At 35.2% G+C, this 14,930-nt stretch overlaps 1 protein-coding gene across 3 annotated transcripts in view; it reads right to left on the bottom strand.

Annotated features, from left to right (window-relative positions):
- Window positions 1-14,930, bottom strand: part of ITGAV (integrin subunit alpha V) — a 77,784-nt gene that overhangs the window by 4,258 nt on the left and 58,596 nt on the right. For all 3 annotated transcript variants that reach the window (XM_045520424.2, XM_010960014.3, XM_074364007.1), the window contains 11 exons: window positions 12,047-12,184; window positions 9,189-9,256; window positions 8,427-8,574; window positions 7,805-7,897; window positions 5,689-5,768; window positions 5,227-5,307; window positions 4,650-4,755; window positions 3,880-4,038; window positions 2,542-2,655; window positions 734-847; window positions 526-633 (listed from right to left, as the gene is read on the bottom strand). In XM_045520424.2, the coding sequence (XP_045376380.2) occupies window positions 526-633; window positions 734-847; window positions 2,542-2,655; window positions 3,880-4,038; window positions 4,650-4,755; window positions 5,227-5,307; window positions 5,689-5,768; window positions 7,805-7,897; window positions 8,427-8,574; window positions 9,189-9,256; window positions 12,047-12,184 (1,209 nt within the window). The remainder of the gene's footprint in view (window positions 1-525; window positions 634-733; window positions 848-2,541; window positions 2,656-3,879; window positions 4,039-4,649; window positions 4,756-5,226; window positions 5,308-5,688; window positions 5,769-7,804; window positions 7,898-8,426; window positions 8,575-9,188; window positions 9,257-12,046; window positions 12,185-14,930) is intronic.

Below are 14,930 nucleotides of genomic sequence, written 5' to 3'. Positions count from 1 at the left end.
GAATGTCTATTATATTTTATTTTAACGTTACATTATTTTCTTTTCTTGTATATGATAATTTTTGATCATATATTTTGTATCAGTAGCATACACACACACACAACTCTGAACAGCTTAACCTCTGGCTGCCTCTGAAATGATTTTCAAATAATCCACCCCAGTTTATGATGTGTTGGCCCCATTTTCATCCTCAAATTAAAGATCTTTAAAATGCCCTCACTTAGTGCAGTTAATTTCAGCCTTTCGAACTTTGTGGGGAGAAATTTCCCAAATTTTCCCCCATGAAATTTAGTATATGCTTAGAGTCTTAAATAGGATAAGATGTTAAAGTAAAAGTCTACCTTTAATAATTCTGGGATGGGGGAGTAAAAGAGTATTATTAAATTAGGTAATAATCCACTCAAATAACTCAACTGCTTTACATTATCAAAACAGTTAGACTGCCATTATTCAAAATAAAATTTAAAAATATCCATGGTATTGAAATGAGTGCATCTATTCCAGTTCTCCAAATCAATGACTTACTAATGTAGAGTTGAAGAGGTCCTCAATTGGAAGGTTCTTATAAGGAAACTCTATGACATTGAATGAAGCAGATGACTTCAGAGAATATGAGTGATTCTGGTTTTCCTTCTGTGTAAAGTAACAATAAAATGATTTCCTAGATGTCAGGCCTTTTTTATTTCTTTGAAAAAATGGGTAAGATTGCTGAATGCCGCATCTGTCCACTTACATTCATAAAGGTCTCAGTCCACAGCAGAGACTTTACATACAGGATCGCACTCTTTCCTCTGTCTAGTCGCCCCACCTGGCAGACAATCTTCAAGCATTCAGCAATTCCACAGCCCTGCCAAAAAAACTTACTTACTTAAAAGAAAAGGTCATTCTATCATCTCTTCAACATATGAAAATTAGACACTTGACTTGTTTTTTATGAAGGCTAAAGAGATGATTCCAGATTCTCCTGCCTTATAGCAACAATGTGTAAAATGAGCAGGAGGGGAGGGTATAGCTCAGTGGTAGAGTGCATGCCTAGCATGCATGCAGTCCTGGGTTCAATCCTCAGTACCTCTGTTAAATAAATAAACAAAACCTAATTACCTCCCCCAAACAAACCTAATAAAATAAACAGGCTAACAGTTGAGTCTGTACAAGGATCTTCTTGTTATGAGGGGGGTGGTTTTAATGTGATCTGATAAAAGGATAAGATCTATAATATTAAAATATTTATTTTTATAGCTAGAACTCAACAATCTTCAGGCAAACCCAGAGCATGGTGATTTTAAGACATGAAAATCAGATCACAACATGCCTGTGGAACAGAAAAAGAAACAGAGTGAATCTTTAATAGTTATTCCAAGTCAAACACTAGAAATCAGGTGGCATGTTAATAGTCTTTGCCACATTCAGTGTTTTTATCAATAACCTGGAGGCAAAGGTAACAAATATTCACCACCTTCTATGTGCCAGTCAAACTGCATCAGGCATGTCACATGTATATACCTCACAACGGTGCTATCTAGTCAGTGATACCTTCAGTTGACAACGAGAAATAGAAGCAAATGTCCTTGATCTGATAAAGAGCATCTATGAAAGGCCCACAGCTAACACCACATGTGCTGGTGAAAGAAGGGGTGCTTTTCTCCTAAGATCAGGAACCAGACGACAATGCCAACTGATGACAGTTCTATTCAACATGGTTCTGAAGGTTCTAGCCAGTGCAATTAACCAAGAAAAAAAAATTAAATAAAACGCATCTACAATACTGGACAGCACAGATCTAATGAGACTGTAGGTGGAGGGGACAAGAAATCTGAGATCTGAGCCCCAGAATACTCTACTGAGCTTAGAGTTCTAGAAACGGAGATTTCTAAGAAGCGGCCATTTCTGGTCCTTGGAGAACCAAAAGAGAGTAGTGTCCTAGTAGGGAAAGAGGGGTGTTTCACAAAGGAAGAACTGATTAATTCTGCCACAAAGTCACTGAGCAGTTGAACTGAATGTGAAATAAGAAGAACCATGGAATCTGGAGACGTGAAAGTAACTGGTGATGGCTAATGATCAAAAACTATGCCAGGTTCTCCGCTAGCTGATGGTTGGCATATCTGCTCAATTTTAAAAACTTAAATGATAAGCGCCTTTACAACATTATAGTCATTAGACAGACTCAACAAAAGTGGATCATAAGGCTAATTATTCTTGTAATACATTTTTGTTGAAGCCTTCTGGGTTTTTCCTGCAGTATTGAACATAAGCCTCAAAGATTAGGGTGAGGCCAAGAAAGAGGTCAGTTAAAGGAGTGCAGTCAGAAAAATAAGCTGAACATAACACATTTTATTAGCAATCTACAAAGGTAGATCATTTGAAGAAAATGTGGCATTAATTCGATTGGGAACAAGGAAAGCAAGAGGAGTGAATGGTATAAAAATATATGGAGATCTTTCCAGCACAGCTGTTGTTATTTCTGAAATGTTCTTTGGCATCAGTTCTATAATCACGTATTTTAAAAATATTTAAAGTGCCTGTTGTTGAAATGGCACTTACCAAAGTGTGAACATCTCCGTCACTGGGGGTGAGATCCCGCTTAGTGATGAGATGGTTCCGGTCACCCTGCCCACCAAATGTGTCATTCTTTTCCGTTGTTTGCAAATTTGAGATCTAAGATCACATTAATAAACTGGTGGTAAATAACAATGGAAAACATTTCGCATTGACATGTTGGCATAAACTGTTATAAGTGATTAAAATATAGTAACTGAAAATTTGGTTCCACAGAAAATTCATCACTTAGAATAAGACAAAAAATAAGCACAGAAAATAAAGATTGGAGTCCTTAATATATGGGAAAAAGTTACCTCAGCCTGGCCATCATTTTCTCCCCTCGCATAGCTAGAGGGGAAACTGATAAAATACATAGAAACAGCTTGAAATTTCATGCTGTACATCTGTGATGTGTGTCAATCATGAGTGTATGGTTTTTGTTTTGTTTTCTTGACTTTCCTTAGTCCAAACTGTGCAATGGCTTCTTTAAAAAAAATTTTTTTTTTACTGTAGTACAGTCAATTTACAATGTTGTGTCAATTTCTGGTGTACAGCATAATGTTTCAGTTATACATATACATACATATATTCATTTTCACATTCTTTTTCATTATAGGTTACTACAAGATATTGGATATAGTTCACTGTACTATATAGAAGAAACCCATTGTTTATCTATTTTATGTACAGTAGTTAGTATCTGCAAATCTCAAACTCCCAATTTATCCCTTCCCACCCCTTTTACCCACTGGTAACCATAAGTTTGTTTTTTATGTCTGTAAGTCTGTTTCTGTTTTGTAAATAAGTTCATTTGTGTCTTCTTTTTTTTTTAAGATTCCACATATGAGTGATACCATATGGTATTTTTCTTTAGCTTCTTATCTAAATATATGTGTTAGGATGGAGATGAGTATATCCAAAAGTATACAGATTCCATAAAAGACATTTTTCTAGGTCATGTAAGTCAAAAAAAGGTAAGAATAAAATGTTGTAGCTTGTCCCAAAAACAAAAATTTCAACATCCAAGCACCCCTGACACAATATTACATGTAGATAAACCACTATGCAATGAAACCAAAGTTAAATTGGGTCACTTAAGAGTATCTCCGAAGGCTCACTAAACACTACCTAAATAAATGGCTCACTAGGACTTCATGGAATTCATCCTTACTCATTACACAAAGAAACTTAATCCATAGTGTAATGGTTATAAATGAAAATATTTTTCAGAATGGGATTATTATTAAAACAGTTGTTTTGTTTCATGCATTTCTCTTATAGATTTAGAAAGAAAACCAATAAAATATCATCAGAATAAGGAGCTGCTATCAAGCACGTTACCTTAATTCTCAAAGGGTTGATCTCCATATCTGAAGTGCAGTTCATTGGCCCATCGATGTCATATTGAAGGATGTACAACAAAGTGTTATTGTTATATTTGTAAGGCCACTGAAGATTTAGCATTGCCTTGCTGAATGAACTTGGACCGTTGTTTCTCAGCTAATGAGGAAAAGAAAATGTAAATACTTTGGGCAAAAATTATTTTATAATCCTTCCCCTACATTGACTCTCAGAATCATTAAGCAACAGGATTTGAATAACAGCAGAGTTTCCATAGCTACTCCAGTATTACAACACGATCATCATTACGCAGAAGAGACCAGACTCAGCACCTGCCTCTGCGCAGGGCAGTGTGTGTCAGCATGAGAACAAACACAGGAGGAAAGCGCAAAAAAGTTACTGATAAGACGGCATAGAAAATTTTCTTCCTACAGAGACAAAATTTTGATGATCTGCTCAAGGCATTTTCAATTTTTAGTCAGGATTGAAAAATGTCCAAGTGAAAATATTCAATGATGTATTCCTTGTATTCAAGCAGAACTAATTGGTTTTAAACAACAATCTGTATAAACTGCTTTCTTTTACCACTTGAAGCTACCAGTCTAAAAAGAGTGAACTTTAGGGAAAAAAGTCAAAGAAATCTCTGGTACATATTGAAACTATGCAGAGTTTACATAATAATTAAATAGACTTTTTTTTTAAGTAGCCTAACCATTCCTCTCTGTGTTGGCTTGCTACCATGTTATCAGTTACATCCAACAACTGCAGACCTCATAGATGTGCTGAACTACTGGGCCAACATCTTCTTCGGTCTCAGGGTTCTCCTTGTGCTCCCAGTTTGGAATCGGAAGAAAGATATGATCAGGACTTGAGACTCTAAATAATGATCAAAGAAAACCTACCATGAATATCAAAATGATACGGTCAGTTCATTTTTATCCCTGTATCCAAGTGAATAAAATGAAAACTAATGAAAAAGAAAACCTACACATTTAGAAGAAAAAAAAAAAACTATATGTGTATGTGTACCTGCACATATACATGCAAACTACTGAATCTAATATAATAAGTGGACTAAGTCAATTTGCATAAAAGTTCAATAAACTTATTCTCTGCCTGCTGTTGTCACCACGTCTGATTTATTTCCAGAGGATTATCAAATAAACATGTGGGGCTTTGGAACACACCTAGGACCTTTTTCTTTCTATAGAAGCTATAGCTGCAGTGAAACCTCCACTGAACACAGATGTCTACTACCCAATAGAAGCGAGTAGCCTAAGAAGTAACCACTTTTTAAAGCAATTTAAATCTTGAGAATGAAATACTCAACTGGGTGACCATACTGACCCTCTTATCTCAACAGCAGCTAAAACAGCAAGGTCAACTCTGTGAGATACAACTGGGCTTACTTTGTCAAAGAGATTGGAGCTGAAAAAGAAAAAACACGTATTCAGGACTGAGTTGGGCATAGTCATCATCAGAATCATACACGGCGAACGCGGTGAAACTAAAAATGAACAAATTAAAAGCAATAAAGAAACGACAAACTGTATAAATCAAAATAATTATTTTTGCTAGCTTAATACCAAAAAGATGATTAAGTTTTATTTAACTTTTAGTTTTGTTTTACAGACTCAAAAGTGAAAATAAAATTATTCTTAAGATGTTAATATTGATTTAAAAATGCTGTAGTTAAGTACTAAAATTTTAGTCTCTTCTACCCTACAATCTTTAGGTATATTGCATAAAACATTTACAACAAATATTTATTCAATATTTATTGTAAATGGAAAAAAGTTATTTTCATACCTTTGGATTTGTAAATCAAATTTCACAGAAGTATCCATCTCTGATTGCTGGTGCACACTGAAACGAAGACCAGCTAAAAGCTGAAGGAGGAGAAAAAGATGGTAATGTTAGTTAAAACAATGTCTAATTAGTAAAATTTCAAATTCAATGTCCAAAGGAAAAAGAATGCTCTAAAATAAGGTTTTTGTGGGGAGGGTATAGCTCAATGGTAGAGTACATGGCTAGTATGCATGAGGTACTGGGTTCAATCCCCAGTACCTCCACTAAAAATAAATCTAAAAAATAAAAATAAATAAAATAGGGTTTTTTGAACTTACAATAAAACAGAAAGTACTTGAGCAAAGACAATTAAGTCTCATCATCTATCAAGTCTACTATTTAAGACACTTGGGCCAATCCATAATGGAACCTTTTTAACAATGATTATTTATCACAACTATATCTCCTTAAAATAGTAACTATTCTTCACTACTATCTCCATATAATATTAACTAATTACCTTCTTATAGTAGTAACTCATATTAACTTTCCGAGAAATGCAGAAGGAAATGTTTGTTGATCCAATCAAAGTACAGCAGTTACGCACAAGGGATGTGATGACAGGAAGTGACACCTGAACTTGTGTTAATGGAGCAGGAAGGGAGAAGTGGATGGTGTACAAGAGTGAGAGAACTTGGCTAAAAAGGACAGAAGTAGGGCCAGAAGCAGAATTTCTCCACACCACTCACAACTCAGCCAACACCGAACATCCTTCTGCCGGCAGAAAGCTGTTATTTTTAAGAAAACAGCTGAGCTACAAAGTAAGAGAAAGCAGGCTTCCTGGGGATCATATAAATGACACATAAAAATGGCCCTTTTACGGGACTTCGACAAACTGCCTTCCACTTTACAAAGCCCGGGGCAGACCACGTGGTTTAACCTGGAAGCATCTATACTGAATAAGGAGTGAGTGAGAGAGAGAGAGAACAAGGACAGGAAAAAGTGAAAAGTTTGTTCACCTGTTCATGAAACACTGTTATACACATGTGAAAAAGGCAACTCTGAGTACTTTGTTCAAGCCCTCTTCCCTAAAAGACCATACACCTAGAAATAATAATTACTTTTAGTGGAAGATATATTTAATGGAAGATGGAATTTTTTTTGTAATCTATTTGACACATAACTGTGTAAATTTAAGATGTACAAAGTGTTGATCTGATACATTTATACAATGTTATCCAATTACCCTTGTAGCAATAATTACACCTCTGTCTACACCTCTGTCGCATTATATAGCTGTCTTTTTTGTGGCTGGAATAATTAAGATCTAGTCTATTAGCAAGTTTGATGATGATCATATAGTACTGTGGTCCATAATCACTATGCTGCACATTAGGGCTCTAAGACTTATTTACTACTCACTGCAAGTTTATACCCTTAAACTTCTCTAATGGGAGAGATGTTGTTTAAGGGTAGATATGGAATACTTGGTCTCATATTATCACAGACCTTCAAATTACCAATATCCATGTACTATTAAATGAAATTCAATTGAAAAGGTAACATGAAATATACTGCCTTTTTTCCCCCTTGATACTAGGAATTCTACAAGGTGTATTTTGTTTCCTTTTTGGAGGATTTGAGAAGCGACCCACTGAGTGCTTCTTCTCAAGCTCCTGGGCCCCCTTCTCCACCACCTGAAGGGGAGCCTCCAACCACAGTGCTCTTTGATCCTACCAGGATGACCACAGAGGTTTCTAGTTAATGAACTCATTCTGGCTCACCTAAGAATGGCAGTCTTGGTGTCTGTCAGAGTTGCTATGAGGATACATTAAAGCATTAGTTTGAAATATCAAAGTTACCATCTCAGTCCTTAGTTTAAACCATGTTTCATCCATTTATGAAACTGAAAGCTAAGTTGAAGAGTAGCTTATTGAGTAGCACAACCCATCACTTTAGTATCTTAATCAAATCTAAACAAAACTCTGATAATCATTCCATTCTAAAGCAAAACCATTTTAAAGACACTATTTTGAAGTATTTATTTAAAAATATTTACTATGGACAAACTCACAGAAAAATATGCTATTCTCTATAAAAGACAAAAAAAAAGATTCATTTAATTAAAATGTCTTACTTGAGTTCCAGCCTTCATTGGGTTTCCAAGGTCACATACAACCTGGCGGGTTTGGTTTTCTGTCTTAAATGCACAGGACAGTCTCGCTAAGGCCTTGGATAGACAAAGAAAAAGGATCAAAAGGAAAATAAATTAATGACCAGAACAAAACCAGAAGCCATAATAAGACTTTAAAGTTCCTAGACAGTATCGTGCAGGTTGATGTTTATCTTTCTTGCTTTATAAAGCAAATACATCTAACTGAGGTATGGGGGGTACGAGAGAAACCAGAATTATGCACAGTTGCCACATATAAATGTAAAAGTGTTTCTGAAAGATTCCCTAGGGAATTTAGATATATAACCATATTACATCTGACACATTATTTGATGGACAGGCTTAGACACTTTATCCAGCTGACCTTGTTTCAGGCACTTAGCTGGCAATTTTAAAATGTCCTATCAATGCATTATGCAAAGTATTAGGCTTGAAAGGAATTATGTAAGACAGGCACTCTATTGTCTTGCAATTTAGCTGTAGGTAGAACGGCTAAGCCTGTCCTACACTAAGTAGGGATGCAGCTCATTAATGTTAATGAGAACTATGAGTGCATTTCGATTTTTTAAAGAGGCAGCTTGCTTACTTCACTGTTGCGGACAACCCCAATGAAGTCAGCCTGCGGCGGGATGGAAACAATGAGCTCAGCTTCATAGGCACCTTCTCCTTGATTCTGGGCCTTAACAATCAAGGTCAGAGGGTTGTCGTCCCCAATATAGATCTTCTTTTGATCACTACAAGTTAATACAAATCTAGACAATGAAAAAAGACTGCACGACCATTCAAAGCACTGACATGTTCAACAGTGTCTTAAGATATTTTAAGACTACTTCACTGGCCCAACAGAAAACTGGAAATAGCACACTGGGTGCAAATCCAATGCTTTTCTCAGAAGCAAAAGAAAACACTGATGCCACTAGCATATCAATATCACTCATCTCAACTGCGGAAGTAATTTTATATCCCTTTGTACTTATTAATTCCATAAATGAATTTTTTCCCTAAAAGCTGAATTAATGCCTTGTCATGCTACTTACAGTATTTGCTATAATTTATATATCATATAAAATGGTAATCAGAGCCCTTTAGTTAAGAGTGTCTTCAAGAGGATATAATGTTACTTTGTGACACGCACAACTCAATGCTGAATGGAAACAGATCTGTTAACCTAGGAAACTAGTGAAAATATTATGCACATTCTTTTAAAGCTCAGTATTTATAGCTTTACTAAAAATCATGCATTATCTTTCAACATAACTAATTCTCATTACTATTACTTCGAATAGAAAAATGTGCTCTTCCATTTAAATCTCTCATTATACTGTCTATTATTTGGAGCAAAACTTACCTATCTACAGAAACTTCCAGTTTGGGTTTACAGACATTGTCTTCACCACAGTCAAGTAGAATATGAGCCTAGAAAAAATCATTTAATTTTTTTCTATGTGAGTAAATACCAACAGAGGTCACATATGCAGTGTACATCAATATATATATATATGGATGTAGGTGGATATAATTCATACATACATATATATATTTATATATAGTCAACTTTTTTTACATACATGAATGCAAAAGGGATCAAGGCTGCTTATTTATAAATAGATCACTGTAGTCAGTTAAGAATGAAAAGGAAGAAAAAAAGATTCATTGGATATAATACAATTAGTTGGAACCTTTTAGTTCTATCTCAAATTAAGTTGTTATTAATTTGGAATGAAGTGCAGAAGAGAAAGTAATATTCAAGGACTGATGGGTCAGTTTGAATCAGCTGCTGCTAAGCTAAGTTGTATGATCTTGGGCAAAATACACTTCTTTCCAGCATTTCTCATTACTGACTATGCCTCTGCCAACATAATGGAAATATGGCTGCAGAAGGTAAAAGAATAAGGAGCTGTGGATATACAGCAGCAATTCAGACAGGCAAACCAAAGGGAACAGAAACTGGACAAAATGAGGCCAGCATTTGCATGGCCATTTGGAAAGAGATAAAGAAAAAGGAACCAGAAGCATTAGTTTGCTGATTCGAGATGGGTACAGTAAGCAAAGACCTGATCTTTCTTCCTCTAGATATGACCCTGAGATGTGCCAGCTGGAGTACTCTGGAAAACCCAACAGAGAGAATAGTGGGAGGAGGCAGAAGAGGTTGGGTAGGATGTGAAGGAAGGAACATAAAAATAAAGAAAAGAGGAAAGAAAAAGAAGGTGAAGCCATTATTGTTTTGTCTACTGTTAACATCCAAAAGGCTTCGGGCCCAAAGGCAAACAAAAGGAGAGGAAAAGATTTAATGGAGAAAAATAGCGACAAGCTTTCTTTAAAAGAAAAAAAGAAAAGAAAGAAAAAGATGACTGCATGTTTCCAAGTCACAAGGGATGTACAGCTACCCCAAATAAAATCATAAGATAGAGATCTTAACTGTCAGCTTAATTGGGATGATACCCAACAATACATGTAGACAAATTCAATGACCTAGATGTAAGCAGTTGCTATGCACTTCAAGAAGGGAGAAAAAAGGCCAGGACCATTAGAACTTTGAGGTAACTCTATCAGTCATACCAAATACAACCACTACTAAATTAGTTCAGGAACAAAGAATGGATTTAATCATACGTGGTATGGTGTGTATTAAGAGTCCCAGTTAGAATGACAAATATCCGAAGTTTGGAATGAGAAGTATGATGAAATATGAATCAATGATGGTAAAGGGTACTTGATTACCTACCACTCTACATTGAAGGAAAAGGATTACAACTGCAGCGTTAAAATATGCTATCAGGAAAGACAGTTTCGGAAATGGAAAAGACAGAGCAATGTCTTCCTTTCACAGAGAACTAAATCTCTACCGTTACATACAATACCTCGCACAGAGTAAGAACTAATACATATTTGAATGAATAAATGGAAGGTGGGGGGAAAAACCACCCTTTCTGTAGAAAGCACTAAATCTCTAACTCCAAAGGATTAGGATGCAGAAAGGGAAACTCAAGAGCTGCCCTGACCAATATAGTAGCCACGAGTGAGCTACATGTGGCTTTTCAGCACTTGAAATGTACCTCATGTGACTGGGGAATTGAGTTTCACATTTCACTTAATTTTAATTAATTGAGATGTAAAAACTGATACTTAACTCTTGCTACTGAAAAACTTTTAGTAAGTTTAGAACAACTTGCCTACGTGAATCTACTATTTTAATTGTAAATTCTATGAATTCTAAACACAGAAAAAATATTTCTGATGAAGCTTTGGCATCTGAATTGAGATATGCTTAAGTTTATAATACACTCTGGATTTTGAAGACAGTAAAAAACTGAAAGTAAAGTATTTCACTGATAATGTGATTATTTGGAAATATGATCTTTAAAAAGGTAATTAAATTAAAATGACAGCTTTAGGGTTGGCCCTAATCCAATATGACTAGTGCTTTATGAGGAGATTAGGACATAAACACAGAGAGGAGACCATGTGAGGACACAGGGGGAAGATGACCATCTATAAGCCAACGGGAGAGGCCTAAGAAGAAAATAAAATTGTATTATTTAAGCCACTCATTCTGTGGTACTATATTATGGTAGTCCTAGCAAACTAATACAGACATATTATTAAAATTAGTTTCCAATGTTTATTTTTAATATTGTTGACCAGTAAATTTAAAATTACAAATGAGACTCACATTATATTTCTACTAGACAGCAGTACTTTATAAAGAGAGTACCATAAAAAAGTTTGTAATACAACCAGTGAAATGAAGGACCATTTCACAGGGAAGTCAATTATAAGAATGATGGGGTAGATAATTATCACAGAAATGAGAGTACATAATAAAGCCAAGAATACAGAAAGAAAGATGACTAAGAGAAGGTAATGTCATTGTTGAAACAAACGTAGGATACAAAGGAAACAAAAAAAATTCAAATAATGACGACATATTATATAAGTAAATAAACTGGCACTTCGTTATTTTCCTTGAATTATTTTACTGTTTAATGTATATGAACTGCAACCCTGTCTTTCTCTGCGTATCACTAAGCTCTGAGTGGCTTTATATGTCTGCCTTGAAAATCCAGATTCCTTCCCCGTTGAATTCTCTGACTGAAAACCCAACTTTATAAAAGCAATCTCTCATGTTATCTAAAAATATAAATTGTAAGGCTTTAAAAAAGATAAAAGTATAAAAATTAATAATAAATTAATAAAGTAAGGTACCTGTCGACTGACGTTGGCAGGAGTGAACTGGTTAAGAATGGGTTGCAAGCCTGTTGCATCAGCAGCCGTTCTGTAATCCAACCAATACTCCATAAAAATTGTAATCGGAGTGAGCTTGTCTCTAAATTCAGATTCATCCTAAAAATGGAAGAGCTTTGAATTAACGATGACATCAACCTATGACATCAAACTATCTGCAGAAATCCGTAAGTGCACAATACAAAGCCAGCTGTATCCATCCCTTGATCCATTTCTACCCAAACTATTTGAAAAACTATGCTTACATAAGAATAGAGCACCCAAAAAAAGATTATCATTATCCAGTAAGAACCCTTAATCATTTTTGTTTTACAATGTAATATTTGATTCACACAAAAATATATGAGGCATGTCAATAAAATGAGCACTCATACACATACCCAATATAAATAACTAGAACATAACCCACATCACTTAAGCCACTCACGTGCTTTCTCCTTTCATCCCTTTGTCTTCTTTCCAGAGGTAATCACTATCCTGGATTTTAAGTTCACCGTTCCCTTGCTTGCTGTTAATAGTTTTATGCTAGTGTCTATGTCCCTAAACAGTACGTTCTTCAGTTTGCTTTTCCTGTTTATTTTTAAATGAGATCACGTATACTCTTGTGATTTACTTTCTACTCAGCGCTCTTTTTAAGATTCATCCATGCAGTTGCCTAGGGTAGCCGAGGTTAATTTTTACTGTTGAGTAATATTCATCATATAACAAACCCACAATTTATTTATCCATTCTTCTGTCAATGGTTATTTGGATTATTTGGGGGTTTTTGTTTGTTTTTACTATTATCAAAAAAAAAGTTGTAATGTACTGTGCTACACAGTAGCAAGTAGATCTGTCAGCTCTATAAGATAAACCATACTGTTTTCCAAAGTCTTTATAACAATTTACACTGCCACCAGCAATGTGTAAAAATTCTCATTAATTCACATCTTGAATGGGTACTGGCACACTTTATCTGAATGTAAAATGGTATTTCTTTATAGTTACAGCTTAAGGTATTTGCCTTGTTTCCTCAAATCATGAACAGTTATTTAATTTAATCAACAACTTTCCCTGCACTTAAGTAAGAGGGTCATGTTTTTAGTCTATTCATGTGTTAAGTTATACTTCCATACTTTTAATGTTGACCCACCCCAGGATAAATCCAAGTTGGTCTATTTCAAAATCTTTTTTTAATAAACTGCTAAGATGTAGTTTGCTTACATTTGGGTAGTAACTTTACATCTATGTCTTTGTGTAAGACGGGCACACATTCTCCTTGCTTGTATTATCTTTGATCAGTCTGGGTATCAACTACACTAGCTACACAGACTAAGCTGGAAATATATTCTGTTTTTCTATTCATTCAAAGAGTTTAATATTGGAATGTCTCATTCCTGACTGTTTGGTAGATATTGCCTGTAAAAACCATCTAGGTTTTATGATTCTTTGTGTAAAGATTTTTAACTGCCAGCTCAAAATTTTAAATGGTTTATATAGTTAAATGGATTGTTCAGGTTTTCTGTTTCCTCATATGACAGCTGTATTATGTTTTCCTAAAAATATCTTTATTTTGTCTAAGTTTTCCTGTGTGTTAGCACAAAGTTGTTCATAATATTCTAATTCCTCTTTTATCTGTAGTCATGTCCCTTTTCAATGATTAATTCTGTAGAGGTTTTTTGTTTTTCCTTCAATTTCTTCTTAGTCAATCTTTCATTTAAATTAAATAGTATTTAGGGGAGGGTATAGCTCAGTGGTAGAACACAACCTCCGCGTGCACAAGGTCTGGGGTTCAATACCCAGTACCTCTACCGGAAAAAAAAAGAAATTTACAAAAAAAGTTAAATTAAATAGCATTTAAGGTTATCCATCTACCTTTACATTAAGCTTCTGGGATATCCTACACATTTTGATATGCAATATTTTCATTATGAGTCACTTCTAAATAAATTTCTAATACGACCTCCTTCTTGATCCATAAGTTATTTAAAATCACAATTCCTAATTCTCAATCTATCTTTGTTACTGATTTCTAAAAATTGCACTATAAGCAAAGAGCGTATTTTCTATGATTCCAATTTTCAGAAATTTGTTCAGACTTCCTTTATGACCTAAATATGGTCAACTTTCATATTCTTTTTTAGACGCCAAATTCTGTATAGGTCTCCTAAATCGAGCTTATCAATTATGTTGAGTCTTCTAAGTCTTTACCGATGTTCTCATCTTTAAAAAAACAAAATAACATATCTTTTATTTCTTTAAACGTTTCATATACATTTATATTTTGTAACTGATAATTCAACTTCTCGAGCTTTTGCAGGACTAAGAGTTGTTTGTCGTTTCTTCTAATGGCTTGCTTCCGCATATGATTAAGCACTTTTTTCAGAACTGAATTCCTATTTGATTGGCCTTAACCTATGTGACCCACATTAGACTGTTCAGTGAAGCCTTGCATTTACTCTCGCTGGAGTCAGAGCGCATCTTTGTTCTGGGAACACTTTAGTCTCATGGAAGAGTCTGGTCCTAATGCAGGGGATTCAGGTCAGACCCCAGGCTTGCAGAAGGCCTAGGCGAGTCTGAATCCCTGTGCTGGTGTCTGCGAGTACTGATCGCCCTCTGCCCGGGCTCCATCCCACCCAGCAACCCTGGCTCACACATTTGCTTACAACTCACAAGTCAGGTTTAGCCAATGATTTTTTTTAATTGATTGCTTGTTTGAGGGAGAGGGTAGGGGGGACTGGAGTTTGCTTTTCTTTTTCCCCACTGTCTTGAGAGTCCAGCAATGTTTAAGAAATACATATGTCATAATTTATTCAGTAGCATTTTTGTGGCAAGGTCACGTGGAATATCCAGCCTGACAAGAGAA

The sequence above is a fragment of the Camelus bactrianus genome, chromosome 5 (assembly GCF_048773025.1).
Source record: "Camelus bactrianus isolate YW-2024 breed Bactrian camel chromosome 5, ASM4877302v1, whole genome shotgun sequence".
NCBI classification, from domain to species: Eukaryota; Metazoa; Chordata; class Mammalia; order Artiodactyla; family Camelidae; genus Camelus; species Camelus bactrianus.
This window is presented reverse-complemented; position numbering and strand designations above follow the sequence as displayed.